The sequence below is a fragment of the Hermetia illucens genome, chromosome 2 (genome assembly GCF_905115235.1).
Source record: "Hermetia illucens chromosome 2, iHerIll2.2.curated.20191125, whole genome shotgun sequence".
Classification (NCBI taxonomy): domain Eukaryota; kingdom Metazoa; phylum Arthropoda; class Insecta; order Diptera; family Stratiomyidae; genus Hermetia; species Hermetia illucens.
The window spans coordinates 163,979,332-164,005,370 of record NC_051850.1 but is presented as its reverse complement, the minus strand read 5'-3'; the positions used below and the strand labels follow the sequence as shown (position 1 = coordinate 164,005,370).

General features: G+C 43.3%; 2 protein-coding genes across 2 annotated transcripts in view; both read left to right on the top strand.

Annotated features, from left to right (window-relative positions):
• The window catches only part of LOC119648160 (ras-related and estrogen-regulated growth inhibitor), a 34,996-nt gene extending 30,250 nt beyond the window's left edge, over positions 1-4,746 (top strand). The window contains exons 3-4 of the mRNA XM_038049735.1: positions 3,971-4,044; positions 4,134-4,746. Coding sequence (XP_037905663.1) covers positions 3,971-4,044; positions 4,134-4,541 — 482 coding nt within the window. The 3' untranslated portion in view covers positions 4,542-4,746. The remainder of the gene's footprint in view (positions 1-3,970; positions 4,045-4,133) is intronic.
• A 10,734-nt stretch (positions 4,747-15,480) lies between these two features.
• LOC119649410 lies at positions 15,481-24,829 on the top strand. The gene is made up of 4 exons (XM_038051546.1): positions 15,481-15,813; positions 15,864-17,214; positions 17,275-17,320; positions 23,942-24,829. The coding sequence occupies exons 1-4, from the start codon at positions 15,661-15,663 to the stop codon at positions 24,633-24,635; spliced, it is 2,244 nt and encodes a 747-aa protein (XP_037907474.1). The 5' UTR covers positions 15,481-15,660; the 3' UTR covers positions 24,636-24,829.
• Positions 24,830-26,039: the final 1,210 nt, after the last annotated feature.

Genomic DNA, 26,039 nt, shown 5'->3' with positions numbered 1-26,039 from the left:
CTTTCCTGGTACGCCCCCTCCTCTCCTAAGTTCTTACGCTCCTACCCTGTCTGGTCCACCACTGAAATCCACAAGAAAACTTCGTCAACAACATACTGCGAGGAAGAAGTTCCTGTCTTCTAGAAAATATGCTGACTCAGTTTTTTTCAAAACTCTGCGTTCCTCGGTCAAATACTTAATACATCAGCCCAAAAACGAAATTTTGACCTGTGTTGAAGATTCACTAAAACGCGGAACCCGCGGTTCCACATTCGCAGATCCCGCTGTCTTCCTCAGCTATCCCCCCGACCTATGCTTAACTAATCCCGGTATTCACGAACGGATCAGTGCTCGCTCGGGACAACGCAGTCTACTTATATTGGGCCAATGCACAGTACCCCACCAGAGTCCCGAAGAGACTGGCTCCTGATACACGCCACAACTACCACCTTGGCACAGGTAGGCTCACATCACCCTATCGACGTGTGTCCCGGCGTGTATCCGTCATTTGCAGTTCTTCGCAGCTCTTCACCGAAAAACTTTCTCTGGGCGACTACTTAGGGCAGGATATCTGGCCAGCTAAGGGGTAAGAACTATTTGCTCGGGCAACTTGGGGGGTCGGTTGTCAGCGAGACCGACGAGCTGGTTTATAAAAACCATGTCCAGTTGAAACAAGTTAAGAAATCGGAAATCCCGAAAATGGAGGACTAATATTTGTCAACTGGAAAGGAAAGGTTGAATTGCGAGCAGTTTGTCGAAGACTAAAATTCCAATGCCTCCGACAGGATATGTGGTTATTTCATTAGAATTTTATCTGTCTGTTCGGAAAAGGTTACAACTTGAGACTATGGGCGTGTAACGCTGGTGTAACTCGATTTTACACTGGAGAAATATTTGAGGAATGTGTTCATCGAGAAACAATTTGAATTCATATCTGTGAACCCGGCCGACTATGGAGTTAATGTTCGACTCAGCTTCTAATATCCGGGGCTGAATGCTAGTGGACTGATTATCGTGTTAAACATCTACATGACTTGATGGAGCGCTGCCAAAATATTATAGCATGCTTGTGGATTTGGAATACCAAGTATCGGTGTACGTCTATGTTCTTCAATGTTCACGAACACACCCGTCGCATACTCGCCTTTTGGAGTTGTGTCCTTTATTTTTAAAACCAAAGAGTGAACAACATATCTATAGGACTTTCCACGCTGGTAAGCGTGCCGGTTTTCATTTAAGAGGTGCGCCTTCTCGTGAATGAGACGCTCAGCTCAGACATTCCAGACAATATGATGTTAAGCTGATTTGCCTGAAATTCTTTGGATTTGAATAGTAATTTTTCCCTGGCTTCGATATGAAGACCTCTTGTCAGGAGGAAGGCACGTTCAGAGCAAGACATCCTCGAAAAATATTTCTTAGAAATTATTGCTTAGAAAGTGCTCTATACCCTCCTTTAGCATCGCTAGGTAGATACCGTCCATGCCAGGTGCTTTGATGTGTTCAAATGATAGTATAGCAGCTCTCGCCTTTTCATTGGTAACAACTGCTCTCACAGTGTCCCAATTCCCCTTGCAACACCTTTGCCTTGAGAATTTTGCAAAAACCGCCTGTACTTCCAAGAGAGCCCGTATAGACTCAACTCTGGAATTCGTGAAAGCACCATCCGATTTTCTAAGAGAGCCCAACTTACCCGGCTCATCCTTATTAAAGACTTTGCGTAGCCTGAAAGTCTCTCTTTCACCTTTCAGCTCCTCACAGCATGCTCTAAATGAGTCTCGTTTCGAAAGTTTTGCGGGCCCCACTCACGCCGTGATTTCCACAGGTTTAACCAGTCTTTATTTTTATTGCTTTTGCGAGCACAATTAAGGCTTTGTCCAATCCGTTTGCACAGAATTCCATCTTTGTATTACAGACTGGTCGCCTACGATAGTCAGACTGAATTCTAAGAAACGTGATCTGAGAACGAGACTTCTTCTGGCACTCGCGAACAGCTCTAAAGACTTTGAAGTACAGGTATTGAGTCAATTATTTCACGAACCTGGAAGCGCACCCTATGTTCGCGGTCATCAGACGAGCTGAAGTTATAAAATCAAACAGCTTCTCTTCTCTAAAATTGCATTTGCTACTGTCCCAGTAAATATGCTGAACGTTCACATCACAACCTATTAAGAGTTCAAAGCCTCTTGATTCTGCATACACTGCCAGAACCCTTAGTTGGTGTAAGTTGGCCGCAACAAGGTTGCCTCCAGCAATTTTAACATCGGAACGTATGCCCTCGATCTAGAGAATCTCTCATCGGAGAAGATGCTGATCTCCTTGAGTGATCCAATCTCATAGATTTTGTTAAATCAAGCTCATGGCTCCTGTACCTGAAATATAATCCTGCAACTTTACCAACCTTGATGCCAGTAGATAGGAAGAGACTTTGGAATGCTGCAGGTTTGCAGAAATAAGTGTAGTCTAATATGAAAACCGCCGTTAACTGAAAAGTCTGCTGCATTCAGTGTGGTTCTCACCGAGATTACCAGCTTGTCATCAACTCCCGCCGAAAGTTCCGCTTTCCTGCGTCCGATTTCTCTGGATGTCGTCGGCTGGTAGCTCTCCCGATTTCACGGTGTCCGGGCTGCTTGGACCTGTTTTCACATACCGTAATTAGACCAGTTGCGCCCACATTACCAGCTTCCCTACGTTCCGCTTTTCCTGATAAAGACGGAGGAGAAGGTTCTGCCAGAGAAGCCTATAGTCTCTTCTCTTTTGCGGCTGAAGTTTCCTTCTGCCGAGCCTCTCTCTCTTGTTTTTTGGAAGAGCTGGACAACAGTGTCACCGCGAGGCTGGCTGTAGTCAGGTATCCAGTTCCTCTCATTAAAGGAGTTACTGTACTATCATTTCTGGCTGACTGCGCCATAGACACCCGGTGCAGGTTTTCCACTGAAGTTGAGAGCATGTCTTCCGCAGGTTCCTCCGTGAGGAAACATGAATCTGGTGTTTTTGGACACCCTTAGTGTAGTAGTAAATTACCACAGGCTCACCCACCACGACAAGGTGTTGTCCGACTTCGGATTAGTTGAGATGTCGGTGCAGAATACTGCTCCTTCCATGGCTATTATTGTTGAATTTGTCGTTGTTGCGGAGTTGGCACATTTGGTTTCCGGCCAGTTTTCCAGAACATAGTTAATTTTACTTTAAACCCGCCACCAAGGTCATTTCATTGACGCTAAAAGACTCATAATTTTCATGCTCTGCATCGAAACCAATTTCCACCATCATTACCTGAAAGACTTGAAGCGGTTTTTTTGGAATATAAAGTGTTATTAAGCGAGTGTCCTTTAGTCACAGTAAAGGCTAAAATGGTTTTTCATGGAGTTAAAACGAATGTTGACAGAAATGTGCTTATTCGGTCTATAGACGACTACTTTATTCACAGAATAAACAAACTATGGATGTGTACCTGATGGGGATTCGTTTATGGAATCGTTAAGTTAAGCTGAATTTATCCCTTTTGCATTTGCTAGTAAACTTCCCCTTCAGCGTGCTCCATGAATTTCAAAATGAGCAACATTCATCCGCTTTCTATAAATTCTTCAATTTAGTTACCAACAAATGCTAAATCCTCTTACAGGAACTTGAATTATATCTTCTCCCGAGACTTTAGTACTTCCTTAACGGTATAGTGGCTGGTAGTAGCCTTAATCAATTATTAACAAATTAGCAACCAAACAGCTCCGGGCTGGAGTTACCTATTTGTTCGGTAATGAAGCATAGCGAACCAAAATGCAACACTAAGCTCCTGGACCGAATCAAAAGCGTACCTACATCCATTCATACACAATCCCTGGTTGAATGTTCCTAACAGTGGTTGTGCTTCCGTAAATTCTCTAAAATCTCCCTAAATAAAATTTCTCAGACTTAATTAAACAATTAATGAACAATAAAAATTCATGCGTCTGCAAATTGTTTAATTATATTAAAAGTTGTTCCTTCACCTTTACAGAAAATCGATACAAACACGAAGCCATGGTGGATAGTGAACCAATTCTATTTGAAATCCTGGACACATGCCCTAAGGTAAATAGTCAGCCCCATCGTTATGGTATCCTAAAGCGCTCATTACCAATTGTGGCGAATAAATTTTAATAAATTGTACTTTTTTGCAGGCAGGCGAAGACGAGCTACCAAACACAGCAGAGATAGTACAATGGGCGGATGGGTTACTCCTAGTCTACTCCATAACCGACAGATACTCCTTCAATTACATCCGCAAAGCTAAAGCCGATTTACATTCAGATACACCCGTTGCGCTCGTTGCCAACAAGGTGGATATGGTCCACTTACGACAGGTGAGCACGGAGGAAGGCGACATCTTGGCCAAGGATTTTGATTGTAAATTTTGCGAGGTGTCAGCAGCAGAACATGTGGGTCAGGTGGCGGATGCTTTCCAGGATCTATGCCGGGAAGTGCTCGCGTCTCGACGAAAATCAAAACAAAGTCTTCTGGATCGGATGCTGGGCGGAACGCGAGCTTATAGTAGAGGGAAGAGCGATAGTGCGCTACCAAAAGACTGAAGACGTTCAACTTTTTTAATTAAAATTTAATATGTATGCGAATTATCCAATAATTATTATCTATCCACACTAGCACGCGGTGTATAGGTTTAGAGAATTTAATTAAAGCAAACATGTGGTGTAAGATGAGGACGAACTAGAATGCTAAGACGCTGAAATGAGACACTTTTAACACGAAATAAACAAGAAACTTGTATAAAATTGACACAGTGTTTTAGTTATCAGCTACGGTTCTATGAACAATCTTTTTTTCAGTCATATTAGAAACGCAATACACACCTAATAATCGGATTTATGACCAACTTTCAGTTAAGATAGCTGAAATCACGGAATGAAGTCTTTTATAATGCAATTCCAGTTTTTTTGCCAAAACTCAGGGGATGCCCTTTGATGTCATAAAGCTATAGCACACCCTTGGCGAGGAGGAAGGAAGTTAGAGGTTGGATTGGGGTAGGGGTCAAGCGTGAAGGAAGTGGCGATGGACTCCTTGCCTAAACATCTGTAGGTTGTAGTCAGACGGGAAGACAGAAGGTGGTAGTCTGTTCCACATTCGTATAGTCCGAGATAAGAAGGATTCGTGGTATTTCGCGGTCCGATTAGCACTGACCCTTAGAGTATGAGGATTATGAGGGTGTTACGATTGGGAGAGGCTTTACAAGAGATAAGACCTGATATTTCCTGGGAACAGTGACCGTTATAATAACGATGGAGAAGAGAAAGACATCCAACATTTCCCCTGTGCTCAAGGGACTCAGTTTGTGATTTAATGCTCACATCACCGATGAGTTTAAAAGTCCTTTATCAAGAGCTGACAGTGCCGTTGGTTGAGCAGGCGTTTGCCAGGTTTTATGCTCCATCGTGGGTACCAATCCCCGTTTCGCCCTGGGACCTATACTATCTTTTGACCACCTACCAGATATCACACAGTGCAGCAATTATAGAGGTATCACTTTGCTGAATACCATCTATAAGATATTCCCCGCTATCTTGCTAGGTCGGATAGCCCCATACGCCCAGCGCATCATTGAACCATACCAAAGAGGCTTCACTCTAGGCAAATCAGCAACAGATCAGATTTTCTCTCTGCGGCAAGCGATGGAAAAACTGTTGGAATATGGACAACAGTTGCACCATTTCTTCATCGACTTTAAAGCCGCCTATGATAGCATAGCCAGGGTAAAACTGTACACGGCCATGAGAGAATTCGGTATCATGACGAAATTAATAAGACTGACTAGGCTGACCCTGACCAATGTGCGAGGCCATATAAAAGCAGCAGGATCACTCTCAACACCATTCGACATCAACAACGGTCTACGACAAGGGGAGGCCCTTTCATGCGTCCTTTTTAACCTGGCCCTCGAGAAAGTCATCCGTGATGCTGAGATAAATGCAAGAGGTACGATCCTCTTTAAGTCCATCCAACTACTGGCCTATGTTGACGATATCGACATCATGGGAAGAACCATCCGAGACGTACAAACTGCCTTCATCTAGATCGAAAAAGGCGGCGATTGGCGCGAGATCTTGGGCTGCACATCATTGAAGGCAAGACAAAATATATGGTGGCATCGGCAGCACCGAAGACGAATCAACCAACAACATCAAACCGCACTGGTCAAACAGGAAGAATAAGGATAGGAGAATACAACTTTGAGACCGTTGACAATTTCTCCTATCTAGGGTCGAAAATCACAACCAATAACAGCTACGATGATGAAATCCGCGCACGGTTGTTGTCAACTAACAGAACCTATTTCAGCTTACAAAAACTGTTCCGCTCGAAACATCTCACCGTAGGGTCAAAGCTCTTACTATACAAGACTATGGTCTTACCAGTCCTTATGTATTCTTCGGAAACTTGGGTTCTTAGCAAGAAAAATTGCGAATTCTTGGCCGCGTTTGAGAGAAGAATCCTCCAAAGAATTTTTGGCCCCCTACATGAAGATGGACGATTCCGTATCCTACACAATGTCGAAATCTATGAGCGATACCATGACCGTCCGGTTCTGGATAAAATCCGGCTCAATAGGTTACGATGGGCGGGTCACTTAATCCTTATGGATGAGGATGATCCCACCCGGAAAGTCTACAAGGGCAATCTCTATGGTAAGACAGGACGCCAGACAGCTTTTTGGGATATCGAATTGGTGGACCTCGGCACAAAACCGGGATGTTCCGCTGCATGGCGAGGCATGCTCCTTTTGCCCTTGATCGATCCTACCTATTATCCTCTGAGCCATTCGTCTGGTTCGCTATTCCACCAATAATTGGGTCTTCTAGTGAATGAGCATCTCCTGGGCATCGACGCGTCATATGCTTTAGAGATGCTTTGTGTAACATGGAGAGCTCTATCCGTGGAGGCGCCTGCTTTGCTAGGCAGGTCTAGTCATACCTCCATGAATGTTTGCTCATCCATCACTTCCGCAGACCATCTGGAATTCTTTTGGATTTCAGCTTCTGGGTGCGGGTCTCCTGCCTTGTAGCTCCGTCCTTAATTCAAAGGTGATTGCCTGATGGTCGCTGTACGTGAAGTCCTCGCTAACTTGACAGGACATGTCACGTGCCAGCGCAGGGCTGACAAAAGTCAGATCTACAATTGAACCAGATCCCCCTTCCCGATAAGTGTTTACATCACCTTCGTTGGCCAGAACTACATCCAACTGGGCGAATGCTTCTAATGAGCACCGCCCCTTTGTCGAACCTGTTATCCATACACCACGGTTAAGATTTATGTACGGTTCACTAACGATAGCAATCCAAACCTTTCCCACGGCCAACAACGTTGGCGCTGACTCCACTGGCAGTCGTATTGCGGCCGCTTTTCTTAGGCTCACGATGCATTCTTCGCTGAATTCCTCGAACTTGAATTGTTGCTTCAAGGCAGTGCAGATCTCTACTCTGGATGTTACCCCATCGAGATCCTTGCACTGTGTAGACATTCTCCCCAAGTGAGTTTATAAGTTGATTACGAAAGGCGTCAATTATTCCCACGCTGAGCCCATTCAGCTCAAGAGATCCCCTTTCTGGGTTCTCCGGATTTTGCTGACATTTCCGCCTAGGTCTTTTCGGTCAGGATGATTTCACCTTTTTCAGAATTTCCGCATACGTTAGATTTCCTTTGCTGGCGATTACAATTGCCTCCGGGCGAAGTCGTACCTTTGGTTTCTTGGTCCTTTTTTTTCTTTTTCTTCTTATCTCGAACTATACTGCTTCATTTCCTTAGAAAGGACGAAAATTCAGTTTCAAAGATGATGCGACTTTTTTCAAAGCTGCATACTTAAGCACTGTGTGATTCAAAGAAGGAGAAAATCCCAGTTCAATCTACTTTAACGTTGTTTAGGATATCGACTGTCATCCACGCTTCTCAAAGAATATTTACAAAATGTTCCCTACCCGGAACAAACCTGCCATGCATTCCGCTCTTCTTATGCAATTTGAATGCTTTTTCGTAGATTTTTTTTCAGATGTTTGTCTATTCTTAAGCTCCGAGTGCGCCAATCAATTCTTTTTCCCACGCGAAACCTCATAGTGGTACTTTCGGCGCGATTTGTAACCAGAGGAAGAATGTCATATTCAAAGTATAAGCATTGTATATCCCACAACACAAGCAAATCCCTCATGATAAAACCTCGCCCCACCCCTGTTCCCACCCTAGCTTACGAGAAGAAAAATAGTGCATAAAATAGATACTGTAGAGAAATGTCTTCAGCACAATTGAAGAAAATATTTGTAAGAGGATTGCTCTGAAAGGATTTGCTCGGCAATGAACAGCACCAAATGCAACAGCAACATAAGATGAGACAGAACAAGGAACATACACAGCATTGTGTACAACTGCTGGTTTGATGCTGCATCTAAACTGTGTAGCTTTTGTTGAAGATATATTCTCCTCAACAAAGAAGTTGCGGATAGCTGAATACAATCTTTCTACAAGCTGGAAACCGTAGTTGGCAAAAGGTGTCTAGGGGAATGCTCGTGGGATTCATAAGGCAGCCCTCATGGGGGAATACAAGCGAAGTGAATGGTGCTGCACAGTTTATATCTTTTCGAGGTTATTATTTCAGAAATAATTTTAAAGGTAAATGTTCCAGAAAATTGAATTCACACTTGCCTTTAGCTAAAGTGTGCATACATTATTTGATTGCTTTGAATCCTCTACGCGGTCATACCTATTTGTCAATTTAAGCTCTCGGTAAATTTCATAACTTGGAGAAACAAATGGAAGGAATTTTTCAAATGAAAAGAATGAATGTCGATATAATTGGTATAATACAGATTGTGGGTGTGGCATTTTGAGAAAGAAATCAGGAGGGGTATGCAAAGTGTTCGAAGTCGAACCAAAATCAGCCAGTGGTGCCCACCTGATAGCGCTAACGACATAGTCGCGACTGCGAGGCGCTATATTCTTGAATACCAACGAGACGACGTCAACTCCTCCTGTTATTACCCTATTGCCACAATACCGGAGGATATGCGTCAGAAGGGACTAGACCAAGAGAACTGATTTTGGAAAATGCGATCCTTGTACGGTCCTCAATCACTAAGCATCTTTCTCGAACAGGTCGGGCAGTACAAGTTGAATATCGAATGAGTCCAAGAAACGAAATTACCAGGCAGCAGGATTTAGGAGTGGGGAAAAAGTGGTTAACATACCCTTGGTGGGATATAGCGCATCAACCACACCTACGCGACAGCATTTGCAGTTACCTGAAATGCGCTTCAGCTCCCACCACAATTTGCTGATACACCCGTTCTCTACTGTTCTACACCAAGTACCCTTGGAGCGACCCAATCGTCGGCCATTTTGTGAGAGTGACTCCATTGCAAGACGTCCGCAACGCAATTATCGCCCCTCATTAATGTGAAACCTATCGACTGCCGCTTCCGCTTTCCGATCACAGTCCGTACGAGAGTCATCCTGTACGCCGACCAAGTACTTCGTTTGTAATAGTATCAGACCAGCGTACTCTGACGATACAACACAGACAGGTGTTCACTAAAGCATGGAGCTTTTGAGTAACAGTTGAAGTCGCTTGCCATGTGATACTCGCATATATCAACACGGAAAGAAAACTAGCACAGCTTGATCTTAATACTAAGATAACGGTATTTCCAGCTTTTAGTCAAGGAAGAGAAATCTAATCTAGCTCTTTTACTGCGTCGAGCACCGCCCAGTTTGGTGCTACCATCGGTCGAAACCACGCATCCTCGATATACGATCACAAACGCTTCCGATCCTTTGCCAATTAACGTAGATAGTGAGAGTACGAGGATCTGTCACACTGCCAGTCAGACTGGAAACTTTGGTTTCTTTGGTATTTATCTTCAGTCCAATTCTCCTTCTCTCTCTTTCCAAATCCAGAACTATTTGACCAAGGTCAATGACCGGGTGAGGGAGCAAACAGGTGTCATCGGCGTAATCAAGGTATTTGAGGAAAGGTGTAATCGTCCATTGAATTTCTCCTCGTCCTCCAGCATAAAAATCGTCACCGATAACAAAGAGAAATAACATCGTTGACAGGATGGAACACTTGCAGACTCCGCTCCGAGTTTTTTCTTCGGTGCAGCACGTGACATTTTACGCCATGATATGTCGCGCTGATAATACGCTTTCGAAAGCTTTTTCGAAATCGATGAAAACCAGGTTCAGCATCTAAACTGTACGCATTATTTTACCAAATAGTTTTGCAACGGCAAGGTGCACACAGATATCCTCCCAATTGTCACACTCGCAACAGGTCCCCTTTTTGAAATCTTTACGGTCATTCGCCTCCTCCACTCTCTGGGAAAAGTCTAGGATTCCCAAGATGTCCATATGAATGGAAGCAGCAGATCAGCAGTAACTGCAAGAACAACGATAAATACCTCTGCGGAGAAACCATCAAGCTCAGCGGCTTTAATCCATTTGAGTGCATAAATGACTGAAATTATTTCTCATCTGCTTGGAGGAACAGTCCGCATCCGCATGTTACGGTAACTAATCATGCCATCCACAAGAGGAGAAACCTCACCAGGTGTAATGCGAGAAAAGAGAGAAAATAGAGAAAAGAGAGAAAGAATTTTTGCTGGCGACCCAATGCTCATCGAAATTCTTAGTCGTATTACAATAAGTAAAATATCTCCTCCACTGTCGAGCTGGGTTGTACAAGTGATCGATGTTGAACTTAGGGGATCGCAGTTCCTCAGCCCTTCGAGAAGTGGCACGCGCAACACGGAAGTAACTATCAGTGGGTGATCCCTTTAGAGGCTGATGTCAGCAGCTCTTTTATTACTCACATCCAAAAGACAATTCCTAGAGGGAAAGAGTACTCTTCAGAGACCCTTCATCTTACTTGGCTTAGGACCAGAATGCCCAGCTTATAACATTGAAATTCCTGCTCATGTTGGAGAAAGCGAGTAATTTGAGGACTCACGATACCGTTGTCGAGGAGCATGCACATATTCCAGAAACCAATCATCAATCGATATCCAAAAGTCGTTGCCGGGAGGTCAGGGGCGTTGTTGACGTTTCGGTAGGAAACGGACGGAGAAGGATGAAAACGTGTCTCATTCACCTAAAATCTGCACTAAAAGTGGGGTTTGGATAGGAAAGGCAACCCTATATGGAAAACTATTGTTAAGATGCCACAAAGGGGATCTCAGATTGAATTGCAATAGCGGGCCAAGTAATAAAAAAAGACAAAGACGTATACGGAGCAAGCTTTCTAGTCATCCAAAAAAGTAAAACTGCTGCTATTCACTTTGACAAAAAGAACGACTATGGACTCTGCCTTCCATTCCTTATGGAGGTGACTACAGAGTTGAAAAAAGTTATCTTCGGTGGGACCACAATAACCGGAGCTATCAGATGCTTGAAACAGCTATAAATGAACTCCACAGCAACCTGAAGAACATTATCATTGGCACGGCAACATATTCCACCCCAATCATCAAAAAAGTCGGAACGACTGGTTTGATGCTGAGTACAAACTGGTAATTCCTCACATGTGGACATATTGTAACGATTGTTTCAGGGCCGAAGAAAGAAAATCCGAGTCCAGTGTGAAAATTGTGGAGAAATGCACTCCCCCTTATTAATCCACCTCCTTGCCAATGGCATCAGCACATACCTTCTCGCCGCAGAGAAGAACGGGGTGCGTCGCTCCCATAATAAAATATCTTCTGGTAGATGTAGGACCTCCAGCATTCGCCATTACCCGACTCAAGGCCGAGACCCCAGCTGCAGACTTTTATACTGCTGCTTTTATTTGCTCGAAGAAGCTCATCTTCGAGTCGGACCTTAAATCAAAGTATTTAACCGCTGGTTTTGATTCTATAATCAACTTGCCGATCAATATGGACCCAGGGTAGGGATTCCCTTCCTGGTTAAGATAACTACTTCGGTTTTTCCAGTGCAAGGCTGAAACCGTACGCAACAGGTGCTGGGACGTCGTTTTTATAACAGAGCAGACTTGACTCACAGAACATGTCGAGTCTTAGCAGACTATCGTAGAAAACGTTCCAGAGGTCCGGCCCTAGAATGGACCCCTGTGCTATTCCTGAAGTAATCTCTTCCTTCTCTGAACCTCTACCGTTACAAAGAGCAGGGAATGATCTTTCAGATAATCATTTAATATTCGAAAGAAATAGCTCAGTGAGTGGAATGAGTTTTCCAATATAAATAACATATCTGTCCATCATATGCAGTTGAAAGCATTTTTGATGCCAAGCTTTATGATGTGCGGTATCCGCCGAGATCGGCGACTGTGTGGCTTGGGTCTACGAACCGCATCCACGATCTCCATTACAACACCACCCTACTCTGGACCCGAACGCCCTTGGTGGTAAGTCTCCGGCAGCACGAATCGCTTCAGTTAGCCTACTTCTGATGACTTTTGATCAATTCATGTCATGTCATGTCGAGCTGACACGGTATGTACACTGCAACGCAGTGCCTCCTTCTCCTTTCCTGATCAACGTAAGCCTCACTACCTTCCAGCGACAAGGAAAATTTCCTTCAGGCAATCGTTGAGCACCCCAAGTGACAAGTCTGGCCGTGGGCGAAACATCAACTTATTGACTTCCGCCCGGAAACCATATGGACCTGGCGTCTTCTTATTTTTCATGGTGAGAATTGCGTGTAAGCTCCTTCGTGGTAAAAATGCGGTAAAACTCAGTGCCTTCTACGCTTTTAACATTGACCCATACGGAATGTCTCAGGAATAATGCTCATACAATGTGATCCATCTGGTCGATATTAAGTATGCGGTGTTACTACAGAGCCAAGCCCATTTTTCGGGTAACAAGTTTATAACTAAGCCGTACGGATCCCCATTTGCCTGCTTATGAAACCTCCGTAGGCCAGCGATTTTCGCCATCCACCAGTACATCGAGAGACTGACACGACTGAGACTCCTCCGGGGTATGAAAGCTTCACAGGCTATCGCTATCGGACTCATAACTAAACTTACCACAGTATCAGCTACAATGCTAACACCACCCAAGATTGAACACTGCCCTGAACCGGCACCGTACGCAACGCCTTTCCAGGATACGCTACTGTAAATCTTCGTTTCGCTTTCTGACCGCATGAGGGTTATCCGCATGAGGATTATCCGCATTCGCTCCCTGTATGCTACCCATACAATTTTGAATTTCCGGCTTTTATGGCAACTTCCACCACGTCGAGTTCTTGACCTTGAGCATTCAAAGAAGTACTACCTATCCGGGCATTGGTTACCTTCGAACATTCGCGCTTTATGGCTTCCTTGACTTCAACCTTTTCTTTGAGGCAGTGAAGATCTCAGATTTCTACAGAACTTTCCGCCAGTAGCCCCTTGAGCGCTTCGTAAAACGTAATCTTGTTAGTTGTTTTTGGGCCTACTTCCACGAGGACTCCTCCACCCTTCGCGTTCCGTATGAAAGACATTTCTGCTTCACTGTTTTCAGGTTCCATCTTGAAGCGGATTTTACTGACAACTAACCGAAACGTTTTTCCTTCCGTCGGTTTAATGAGCAGAGCGGCCGGTCTAGACTTTTTCGTTTCCTCGTTTTTCCTGTTGGTGATTTACTATTAGTAGTCTCCTTGTCTTTAGACAGCTGGGCTTCTGATGACGTAGCGTGTTGTTGCATTTTGTCCTACTTTGCCTTCTTTTTTAGGGGCCTTGAGACAACTTCAATAAAGTCTCCTTCAGACGATTCTTCCTCCTTCCGGCTTTTCCTCAGGTCGCTTTACAGTGGACTGTCTCCTATCTGTTTGCTGCTGACAGTGTTCTCAGTGGAAAGTGCAGCTGATTCTGCTTTTCACACGTCTTTCGCTGATGCCTACATTCACCTGTAGAGTGAAATACGGTCCAGAAGTTCCTCCAGATTCATTAGCCCGCTTTTTACACCTTCTTCTGAAGAAACGTTGAGGTCGCACACGTTTCGGCAGTGCCACGCATTTCCTGATAAGCCTTATTTCTGCGGTGCTAACCAGAACAGATGGGTTCGAATTCGCCTGCGCAGGTCTAGAGATTTTGCCTGTGCTTTTTTTCCGGAACAGTAACAATGTAGGGTATTGAAATTGCGATCCCCGCACCAGCAGCCTACATTTTCAAACAAAACCTTAAAAAAGACATCAATGTCATCGTCTATTTAATATTTGTCGACTTCAAAAGAAAGTATTGATGGCAACGTAGTATACGAATTTATACTCCAGTTTGACATCCCAGCAAAAAGCGAATTTTAAACTGTTGCAACTTTTCAAAAAGGAACGATCTCAAGCAGGAGGATAGGCTGACCCGAACAGTTTTCAACTAGACCCTTAAGTACACAATCAAAAGTCTCTGCTGATTCAAAAGGTAGCCTGCTCCTTAAATCAACCCAACTGGCAACGACATGACATGCCATTATGACGTGAAGCTCAGCGAAGCAGCGAAGGAGGTAGGATTGCGGACCAATGAAACCCAAGATCAAGGCCCAAATTAGACAAAGATACCAGCTTGCCAAAAAATCACAAGTGCGTCAATTATTTAGTCAAAACGGAAAGGATTTATGGAGAATCACCTGTCTATTGCCCTACCATCATACTATCATTATCCGGAAAAAAATTATTAGCGGGTTCTAGGAACCGATCACCAGTTATGAAACCCTTCCCTTTTCCCATGTGAGGCCTTCGGTGGTCAACATAATTCAATGTTTTTCGAAAAGAAACTGACCTTGTGTTAGGTTCTATACTCGAATAGTGTGCAGCTAATAATGAAGGAAGGAAACTCTCCTGAAATGCGTCCGTTGTTGCGGAACACTGCCCAATTGAGATGCTCCTAACTTAGACCGTCATTTCACATTCAAGATCCTGTCAGAAGCTTCCTAGGTTATGATAGCGTGTCTTGCAGTAGCCCTCAGCAATGGTCCAACACAGGTTTCGCGTCTACTACCACTAGAATTTTCGGAAACCCACAGTGCCGCAAAAGGGAGAGAAACATTCTCGTTAAATTTCTGGCTCGACCCAGAGAAGCGAGCGTTCTTAGTGCCATCTACAAATACCGTTTTCGAAGCAAGTCCACGGGAAAATAATCATTCGCCGTCTTCGGTGGCTCTATCCGAGAAGTTGTCGACGCTTCAGTAACAACAAAATTTTCGAAATATGCAGGTTTTCAGTGCACAGATCCCTTTTAATCGCCTTTTACAAGAGACAGGCCTACTTTAAATGTATTCTAAAATCGCAACTTAATGGGCTTAAAAAAGGTCCAAACGTGTAATGCAACTTTCCTGGGAAAAAAGCGCAAAAATTCACTAAGAAAGTTACAAAATAATTCAACAAATATAAATGAATTACTCCAGATTTAGAATATCTGCTTGTCATACGGAAATTTGACAAATGGCTTCCATAATATGAGATATCATAACGCAGCATTTAAAGCAAGTCATAGTTCTAGCTGTCAATGACTGTCACCCCAATTCAGTAAGCTACACATCAAAATTAATCCAAATTTTAACAAAAAAAAAAAATTAAAAAAAAAATTCTTGCTACAACCGGTCTGTTCGATTCATAAGTAAATGTTTTTTTAAAACTTCCGTTCCAGATAGACTTAATTGAAATTCGAGCCAAATATTCCTTTGCCGTTAAATACTCTAGTAAAAAATTGCATCCAAAATGCAAAGTGGCGTCACATGTACTTGTTCAAAGCCTGGATATCCTTGCCGACTACATAAGTTTGTGGATTACCGCAATCCTGATGGAACATTTTCTAAAATATTTTCTTTGAGGAACATCCACAGAGATGAGGATAACGAGAATTCAGATTTGGTAAGAGGATCCAATTCATTTGAAAGTCCAGTTAAATCAATTTTTTATAGGGTTCGGAAATAAGCTCAAATTCATTGGGTCAAGGGTACCTATCCGAAAATGAGGCGATAAGGAAAAAGGCTGGATATAGTCTTCCACAGACACACCGGGTTCCGCGAGTAGCTCAATCGTCCAACAACCCAGTTCCCTTTCAGTCAACAATAAATAATACAAGCGCAAGGAAAACAGCTTCACGAACAAGTGCGAATCCCTCGCTGGCCTCCTCTCTACCACCCCAAAGAATTTATGCAGGATCAGAAACACGAAACCCTAACATGCCTCTACCAAGCAGCAGAGACTCAGATTCCTCACCCGTAAAGGCAAGTGCGACGGTCTACCGAAACCAAACAGCTTCTTGCGATGCATCTTGCCAACAGTGCCACAACAGACTTCAGGGAGCGTTTAACCGGTCTTCTGCAGGTGCTCAAGATCCGCTTTATAATCAGCTTCGCGTTCCAGCGAATAAAGGTGGTGCCGATGAAACAGACGCCAAAGAAAGAGATAAACAAGTATACCTCGTAGACTCGGCTGCATCTGTGCGCAGTTATCGTGTAAATGTCTTCAAAGACGGGAGCAAAGTTACGGAGTCGCGAACATTTGAAACTACCGTTTATAAACAAAGAAGTCTTCAAGGTTCAAACGAGCAAATTTGCTCCAAAACACAGGCAAAACAGGGCTACTCGGCACCAGAAGCTTCTACCCCTCGCTGGCAACCAATGCAACGAAATCCAGCCACGCCATCAGCCACGCGTACTTCGATACCCAAATGTTGTCATTTGGGTAAATCTAATATCAAGCCGAAGCAAGGATGCACTTCTCAAAGACCATCTTCTCTATCACATGCCACTTGCAGATGTCAAATGAATCCCTCATTTGTCCAACAAACTGGACCAGCAACTAGACCATCTAGTTTTCAGCCATCTAGTCTTACATGCAAATGCGAAAGTCAAAGGTTTCCAAAAAATGAAAAGGATCAATACAACCCACCTCCTCTGAATAACGTATATCTTTGTTATGCATGTCAATTAAAACTGTTTCAATCTTTCAGTCGATTAGCGTCTGATTGTTGCAGAAAGGAGACTACCCCCGCATGTTGTAAACTTGGAAATGAATTCAACCAACCTCCTGCCGATCCAAATATTCCACCATGTGGCAAAGCAGAAACAAAGTCACCAACCGAGAAGGGCAGTAATTTGTGTTGCAAATGCAAGCAGGAGATTGAAGATGCAGCGGCTCAAAAAGCCACTGAGAAGTCAGACGAAGCGAAAGATCATTGTCCAACGAGAGGTGAATTGAGTAATGTTCTGGACGCGACCCTCAAAGGTTTGGATCAAGCAGTTCAATCATTACAGAAATCGAAAGGTGAAAACTATACATTTGAAAACTTCTTCTCAGTTTGATTTCATATCTCATTTCTAACAGCGGAAGAAAAAGAAGATATTCCTAGCGATCCCCAAGAATTGAACAAGTAAGGCACATTTATATATTCATTTTATTATAAATTTCGTCGTGCAACATCTACCTCGGCGTCGCCGTCGACAAAAAGCACGCTTCCTAGATATACCAATTGATTGACACTTTCGATGCTCTGCCCATTAATGCAGATAGGGAGAGAGCAATAATCTGTCAGACTGAGAACCTTAGTTTTGTTCGTGTTTATCTTCAGTCCAACTCTACTTACCTTTCTCTCTAAATCCAGAGCCTGGTTGCCTAGGTCCATGACCCAATGGGGAAGCAAAAAGATGTCATCAGCGTAGTCGCGGTGTTTGAGGAAAGATGTCATCGTCCATTAAATTCTTCCATGTCATCCGGAGAAGGCAGCATGAAGAATGTCAAGGATAACAAGGAGAAGTAATATCGGTGACAGGATGCATTCCTGTCGGCAACCGCTTTCTACCTCAACATCCTCCCGGATTTTACTACGGTGAAGCACGTAACATTTTGCGCCATCATATGTCGCTCTGATAATAGCTATTAGTTTCGCCGGAATGCCCCTTCTGCGTAGAGCACTCCAAATACACTCCTTGTTCATACTATCGAAAGCTTTCTCGAAATCGATGAAGAGCAGGCGGAGCGAAAATCTAAGCTGCATGCAAATGATCCATAGGGCGTTGATGTGATCAATGCAGGAGGACTTAGATACACGCTACCTCTGCCAACTGTTAGAAATATACTTCAACTCACTGACGATTTTCCAAGAAGCTTCCACTGTTCTTCGGCCAGGAACCCACTCGACGAGGGGTGGTTTTGTTTGTTTCTGGGGGTTCCGGGGTAGCGGAATTGACATTCTTTCTCAATGTGTCATCTTCATTTTGTTATTGTTTCAAGTCGGCATATCCTTTCGTTACTATTTCGTATAGCAGGTTAAGGCATGTAATCCATGGAGAGTATTTGTCTTTGATTTTCGAGACTAATGCTTTGTAGGTGTCATTCCAGAATCCGAGTCAGTCCTACAGTTTCTTAAAGCGTTCTTTTGGTTTTTATGACAGTCAGGTGGAATCTTTTCCAAGCCTCTTTGTATTGCTCATACAGCTAGTTGTCTCAAAATCCGTTTCTGTTTTGCCGGCTGCCTCTTCTGGCTTCATCATAGGCCTTATCGCTTTCCTCGGTTTCAGTTCCCCCATAAGTTCGGTACACGATTCTGGAAATGAATACAGTTTGTTATGAATGTGGGATTCCACATGCTCATCATCACTGTTAGCCGATCTACCGATATATAGTCTTATCATTTGCGTTGCTTTCCAGCGTTGTATTTTATAGCAGGACCCACCCCCACCCACAATTAGTTTTTTTGTATGCCACTTCTTCTTCTTCTTTTTCTTCAGCCTTTGTCCCGTTCACAAGCGGGGTCGGCTCGTCGTGATCGGCTTCGCCATTTGGTTCTATCGAGTGCCTGATCTGGGTGCAATCTCGAGGCTTTCAAATCCCCATCCAGCGTATCAAGCCACCGTTGCTTACGTCTGCCTTTTGGTCGTTTACCATCGACTTCGATGTTCAGACCAATCTTGGCAAGTGAATTCTCGTTTGCATGAATTGCGTGACCATACCATCGAAGACGCCACTCTCGCAACCTTTCAACGATCGGTGCAACCCCATAACGATCGCGGATATCCTCATTTCCGATGCAATTTAAACGTGTGACGCCACTAGTCCAACGTAGCATCTTCGTCTCCATTACCGCAAGACGCCCTTCATTGTCTTTTATGGTCGGCCAACACTCAGAACCATAGAGTGCGACTGGACGGACGATATTGCGGTAAATTTTAGATTTGAGACGTTCGTTGATACGTCGATCACAAAGGACACCAGTTGTGGAACGCCACTTCATTCAAGCTGCGTTAATGCGTGAAGCAATTTCATAACGCAGTTCTCCATTGGCTGATAGCATTGACCCGAGGTATTTAAATCGCTCAGTTCTGGGCAGCTCACTGTCGCTGACAGTGATTGTGCCTATTCCATGGGGATCGGTCGTCAAAAATTCAGTGTTGTTTAAATTCAATCTGAGACCGTGTTGCATGAGGCGATCATTCCATTTTTGAACAAGTTGCTCGAGATCATTGTTGCTATCAGATGCTAGGAAAACATCGTTTGCATAAAGCAGTGTGTAGGGCGCTGGACGTTGGATATCCCGTGTGACGGTGTCCATAACAAGGACAAAGACGAGTGGTGAGAGGGCGCTTCCTTGATGAACACCAACAGAGGCACGAAGCGGTTTTGATACGCCCGCCATACATCGAACTTTACTTTTCGGATCGTGGTAGAGCAATTGAACCCAGCGCACGAGTTCTTCTGGCACGAAGTGTTGTCGTAAAGCATACCAGATGAGTTCGTGTGGTACACGGTCAAACGCTTTCTCTAGATCCAGAAAGGCAATGTAAAGAGGGCGATGCTTCTCACGGTGTTTCTCCATGAGTAACCACGCAGCGTATATTACCTCAGTAGTTCCGCAGTTCTTGACAAATCCGGCTTGATTCACGGTTATTTCAACGATTTCGCGAATACGGTTGTCAAGAATGCGTTCAAAAATCTTCATGGTATGGGAAAGTAACCGGATCGAACGGTAATTTGAACATTCTGCTGGGCTACCTTTCTTTTTCCATATTGGAACAGTGGTACTTTCTTGTCAGTCAGACGGTGTTCTTCCTTCTTGAATAACCTGATTAAAGAATTTACTGAGCCACAGTTTTGGGTTCCAGTTATTCACTTTCCACAACTCAGTTGCGATGTCGTCAGGTCCTGTGACTTTTCCCGATTTCATTCGTTTTATTGCCTCCTCGACTTTAGTTGCGCTGACTGGTGGAACTGCTCCAAATGTCGAAGTGGAGGATGAGCAAATTCTTCAGTTGAAATCTGCTCGAAGTTTTCTCGCCATCTATCCGTTGCGGCTCGACGGTCAGTAAGCAAAGTACCGTTCTTGTCATTAACACAAAAGAAGTGTTCGATATCTTGTGTGCGTTCATCACGGCTTTCAGCAAGTCGATACAGATCTCTTTCGCCATCCCGAGTGTCCAGTTTATCGTAAAGATTTTTGAAATGGTTCGCTCGGGTGACAGCGACCGCTTTCTTTGCTTCCCGGTTGGCATTTTCATAAATTTGCCAATTAGCAGGCGTTTTATCGTCGAGAAATTTGTGGTAGAGGCGTTTCTTTTCACGGACCTTCATTTCAACATCATCATTCCAAAGCCAAGTATCTCGGTTGATGTACCGCTTACCCGGCTTGGTGACCCCGAGGGTTGCAGATGCCGCTTTGTGGATCGTGTCTTTCATTTGGTTCCATGATTCTTCCACATTCGTAATGGTTGGCAATCGTATGAGTGAGACCGTTTCTTCTTTCTTCTCACCAAATCGCCATCATTTAATGCGCGGCAGGCCAGTGCGTTCCTCACGCTGTTTTATCCGATGTGGAGGTGCGATGGTCTCATAGGGAACGACTTTGCAATCAATGACAGTGGTAAAATGTTGGCGTCTTATGAGAATATAGTCGATTTGCGTTTTATTGTTCCCACTATAAAATGTGGGAAGATGAGACAATCGTTTGATGAACCATGTATTCATAATTACAAGGTCATGGGTGTCCGCAAAATCGATTATACGCTCGCCACCTTCATTGCGCGCTCCGAACCCCTTTCCCCCATGGCACCTGTTACCGTCTGCCTTTTCACCCACATGACCATTAAGGTCGCCGGCAATGATTATGTAATCGTCAGCAGGCACGTGACAAGTCTTTTCATCGAGAAGTTGCCAGAAGGCATCTTTCTCGGCATCAGGCCGACCTGTCTGTGGTGCATACGCAGTGAAGAAATGAATAGTGCGATCAGCTGATATAATGGTGAGCTTCATCAGCCGATCATCAAATCGTTCGACTTCTTTAATGGCATCACGGAAATCCTCTGAGATGGCAATGCCAACACCATATTGAGTGTGTGGGTTACCAAAATAGAGAAGCACCAGACCATCGGGTTTCTTGCAGAGCGCAGATGTCAATGCACCTTTTCCGAAGGGCTCTTGCGAGTTCCTCGGTCTTTCCAGTTAGGGTACCAACATTTAGCGTGCAGACACGTATTTGTTTTGTTCGTTGTGTGCGGACTAACTTGCTTATTAACTGACGCCGTCCATGCGTCAAGAACCCTTGCCCATTTCTCGACAGGACCGGGGTCCGTCCTGCCGCGTCGACTGAGGTGGACACCCTAGCATTTCTCCGAGGCTTGTGACTCAATCCGATCATCATGTTTGTAACGATATTCTATGCATTTGCTTGGTCGACCTGTCGCGGGGCCTGTCACCAAGAGAGATCAGGTAGGATTTAGCATAGTAGAATAACTCCAACTATACTCTATTTATCTCTTTCCCTGATCTTAGCATTTTATTTTTGTTTTACTGAGGATAGTACAGAGTACGTTGCCTCAAACCGTCCTCCTTTACCTGGGCTTGGACCAGCATACTATGCTAATAGCATGGCGGAGTTAGTTTTTTTTTTGTATGCCACTTGATTTTAAAAAATATGGTGATCACTGTATAAGTTGTCTGTATTGACTGGTCACTAGAGCCAAAATGTCGATGTGATATCTAACACAGGCCTTATTTCCCTCCCTTCGAAGTGTCTTCCAGTGTTTCAGACGAGAAAGAATTTCAAGCAATAGATTGCCTTTTGCATTTGTGGGGACCAGCTTGGTCATTTCTCGTGAAAGTGTTTTGTCAATTCTTCATTTTTGGCAGCGTTTATGAAATTCGGCTTGCCCTTAGCTTTCTATTTGCCCTGCCATATTTGTGAAAATACAGGAACCTTCGCTAAATGAGAGCGCTGTTGGCGTTGAATTCATTGTGGCAACTTTTGTCCATCTGCGTCCGGAGAGGTGAGTGGTTAGAGCACAAGGCTGTTATACGGAGGGTCGCGGTTCAAGTCAACAGTCTAAGAAAAAGAGGTGCCCTATCGTGTACCCTTTTTGGAAAAGTGATCCGCGACGCTGAGATAAAAGCGAGTTGCACCATTCTCTTTAAGTCCACCTAATTACTGGCCTACGCTGACCATATTAACATCATGGGAAGAACGACCCGAGACGTACAAACTGACTTCATTTAGATAAAGCTGGCGGCGCGAGTTCTTGGGCTAGCAACATCAGCACAAAAAAGCCAAGCAGCCAACAACATCATATGACGCTGGTCAAACGAGTACAATAAAGATAGGGTTTAGTAGTAAAGATCGTAGGAACCAACCCACATGTTCGCACAAGGGCCTATACTACCCTGTGGCCACCGAAACTGCTGACTATTTTATTAGAGAAATAATATAAATTAATATACCATGGCTTGCATGCTCCATCTTCGTAATCAAGTTTCTTTAACTCTTTGTCTAGTCGAATTTAGATGATCGGCCGGCAGGCACCCTGAAAGAAAGCCGAGAGACGACTCTCAGAAGCTATCATTGTAGGGGAAGGATTGTTACAAGGCGGTGGATCATCGTGCCATTTTATGCTGATAACTATGGAACGAAGTGACTGGGATTGTCCGCTGGGTGCTGGTGGGTTTCCTGTGAATAGAAAAAGAGAGTTGCCTGTTTTGACGTTTGATTAATATATCAAAGAAAGGTATTTGATTATTGCCTTTATCCTCATGAGTGAAGGTTATTTTTGTGTGTAGCGTGTTGATGTTGGCATCATGGATGATCCAACGCCTTCTAACAATCCCACGCACAGAGGAAGACTATGAGAGCGAAAAACACTATATTATGGAAACCGCAAGAACGGGTTTATGAGCACCACCATAGATACGGTGATCAGGAGACACGCACGAAGGATAGAACGAAGTAAGCTCACCACATTGTACAGCCAACAACCAAATTCTACCACAACAAAAAAATCAAGCGTCACCTTCTCAAATCTGTTCATGCAGATAAAACGCACATTAAAAAGGTTCGATATACAACTGGTAGGACCAAGTCGTATCTACAAGCAAAAATCTCAGCTGGCTAAAGGGAAGGACCGAAAAACGAACGAAATTAGCGGTGTATATAAAATTACTTGCTCAGATTGCCCAAAGGTGTATATCACACAAACAAAAGGGCTGGTAACCATTAGATTTACGCAGGAGGTAGAGTTGGCAATCAAGTACTATCGAAAACCTATAAAATCTATGGTGGCTAAGCATATTGTGGAATGCGGCCATAAAATAAGCGCCAACGATCTGAAAGTGTTAAAATAGCTAAAAAAAATTATCCAGCTGGACGTCTACGAAAGCTTATTCATTATTAAACAGCCGGTAGACACTACTATAAAAATTTAATTAGAAAAACTCTCCTTCTTTCAGGATATACAAAGACGTCTTTAAAGTAAAATCAAATCTCTCTTATTTTAAGATAATTAATTAGAAAAAGCAAGTTTTCCTTATTTTAAATAATTTAATGGCTAGAAATACTGCCTAATTACACTGAGACTATATCCTTTGTTATAACTTTCGTATCTCTTTCTGTGATCACCTTGGATTAGTCGCTTTTAATTTTGATTCCATTTTGCATGATACAATATTTTAACAGAAATGCAAATGCGGTATCTTATCATGATAATATCATTAAAGAATATTTGTACTATTCTAGAACATTAATGGAAAAACTAGACACCAATCAACAGCAACTAGAACTGCTGCGAGGGGCGGTTCAGAGTATGATCCAGGAATTGCGCGCTCTCATAGAGACCGATACGGAAAAATCTTTACATTTGAAAACACTTCTGGAAAATCTTCAAGAAGGGGATTTCAGTGAAGTTTCAATGAAACGTTTACTGAGTGCATCGTCGAAAGCACGCACAAGTGCCGACAACCAAACGGATACAAAGAACTTAGCGTCATCAGGCGAAGAAGCTGGCGCAAAAGATGCACCAGTACCACCCAACGACACACCATCAACCCCCAATGATGCACCATCAACACCAAATGATGCACCACCACCCCCTACTGATGTGAATCAAACAATCCCTGTTGTTAGAGATTCAGGCAGCCCCAAGGATTCTTTATCGGAAAATGGATCAAATCGAAGCAAAGCCGAGCAGACATCCGCGAAGTTCCCGGGGTCAGTAAAGGATAAGTCATCCTTAGATGGGAAACTTCCTCAACAAGGAGAGGAAAATGAAAACCATGCAAGAGATGCTGCTCCTGATACTGATCCAGCAGATGAACGAGAGAAAAACAACCGAGAAGAACCAAAAGGATCAGAGGACCCAGGACAGTTAAAAGGAACAGAACCAACAACCCCAGAAGATGGGTTAAAACAAACGGAAGAAGCAAACGAATAACACATTCATATTGGCTTGGACAAAAATAAGATAAGATACTCCACGCGGAAAGCTTTAAGTCCCACAATTTAAGCTCTCCTTTATCCGCGCCACAAGTCAGCTTCGAATTTGAAAGTGTTTCGTTAAAATGAAGCTTTGGACTAAACTTTTCGACTTTAATATTTAGATAATAAGTAGTTACTGATTTAGTGATTTATGCAGTAAATTCGGTATGAAGTATCTATAGCACAAGAAGATATAAAAAGTGAACGATTTCTGTATAATGTGGTGTTTCATTTTGGAAGTACAATTAGAAAGCTTTGCTTAACTAAGTATCTAAGATAAGTTTTAGCTAGACCACACTCGTCAAGTTTTTAGGTCGGTTTAACGTTTTCTAGGACAAAATCCTTTGAAATCTTGCAAATCGTATCAATACCTAAAATAATGCCCACTGGAAAAGCGAAAAACATAGCAAGAAAACTCTGTACATACCAAAATATGTTTGTATAACAAATCAAAACTAAGGAGTTATTCTAGCGTTAATTTTTTTTTCTTTTTACGTCTAAAGAATAACTGTCTAAAATATTACGTTGATATCTACTTTCGTTACAATTTTATAATTATATTCCAAAGCGTGTGTTGAACGGTTCGCATACAGTCGAAATCAGTTTTAATAGGTTTTTCTGAAAACACGTTCTTTTGGTGCAAGGGATAACTCGAAAAAATCTAATGAATCGATAAAATGCATTTCTTTTATAAACTCCTGGCATAATTAACGACTGCACGCACCTATCATTTTCCAGCCTCCAAAGTTGCGTCTGAAATCAAACTGAAAACCCAAAGAAAAGCCAAGGACAGAGCTCATTAGAGTAGTGAGGCCATAAAAAATGAGTTATTTCTTTATAGCTTCCCTTCAGCATAAATAACACTAGATAGATTTGAGGCGCCATTGTTGACAAAGCACAATTGCCTACAAAGCTGTTTCAGAGAAACCGAGAAACCCGGGAGTATCTTTTGAGAGGCTATTCACTAATATCGAGGCATAGATCTGATTCGTTCTACTCCTTTCTGAGAAGGAGTATAAGCCAATGCTATACCACAGAGGTAAATGACAAAAGACAACATCAAATGATGCAATGCACTTCATTGCGCAAATGATTTCTGCGTTCCTTGCACAAAATAAAAAAATATGTCAGAATGGTCTCCCATCATAGTACCAACCTCTCCCAACAACGCTGAACTTTAGTATTTCAGCCTAGATCATCTTTTTCTTATTCCAGTAATAAATCCACACATAAATAAGACATACACAATACAGATTCACCCGTTTCGCATATATGGTCCCCCCTCACAACATTTGAACCCAGAACAAAACCGTAAGTCTCGCTACATGTATTATCACTACATGTATTATTATTATTCTGT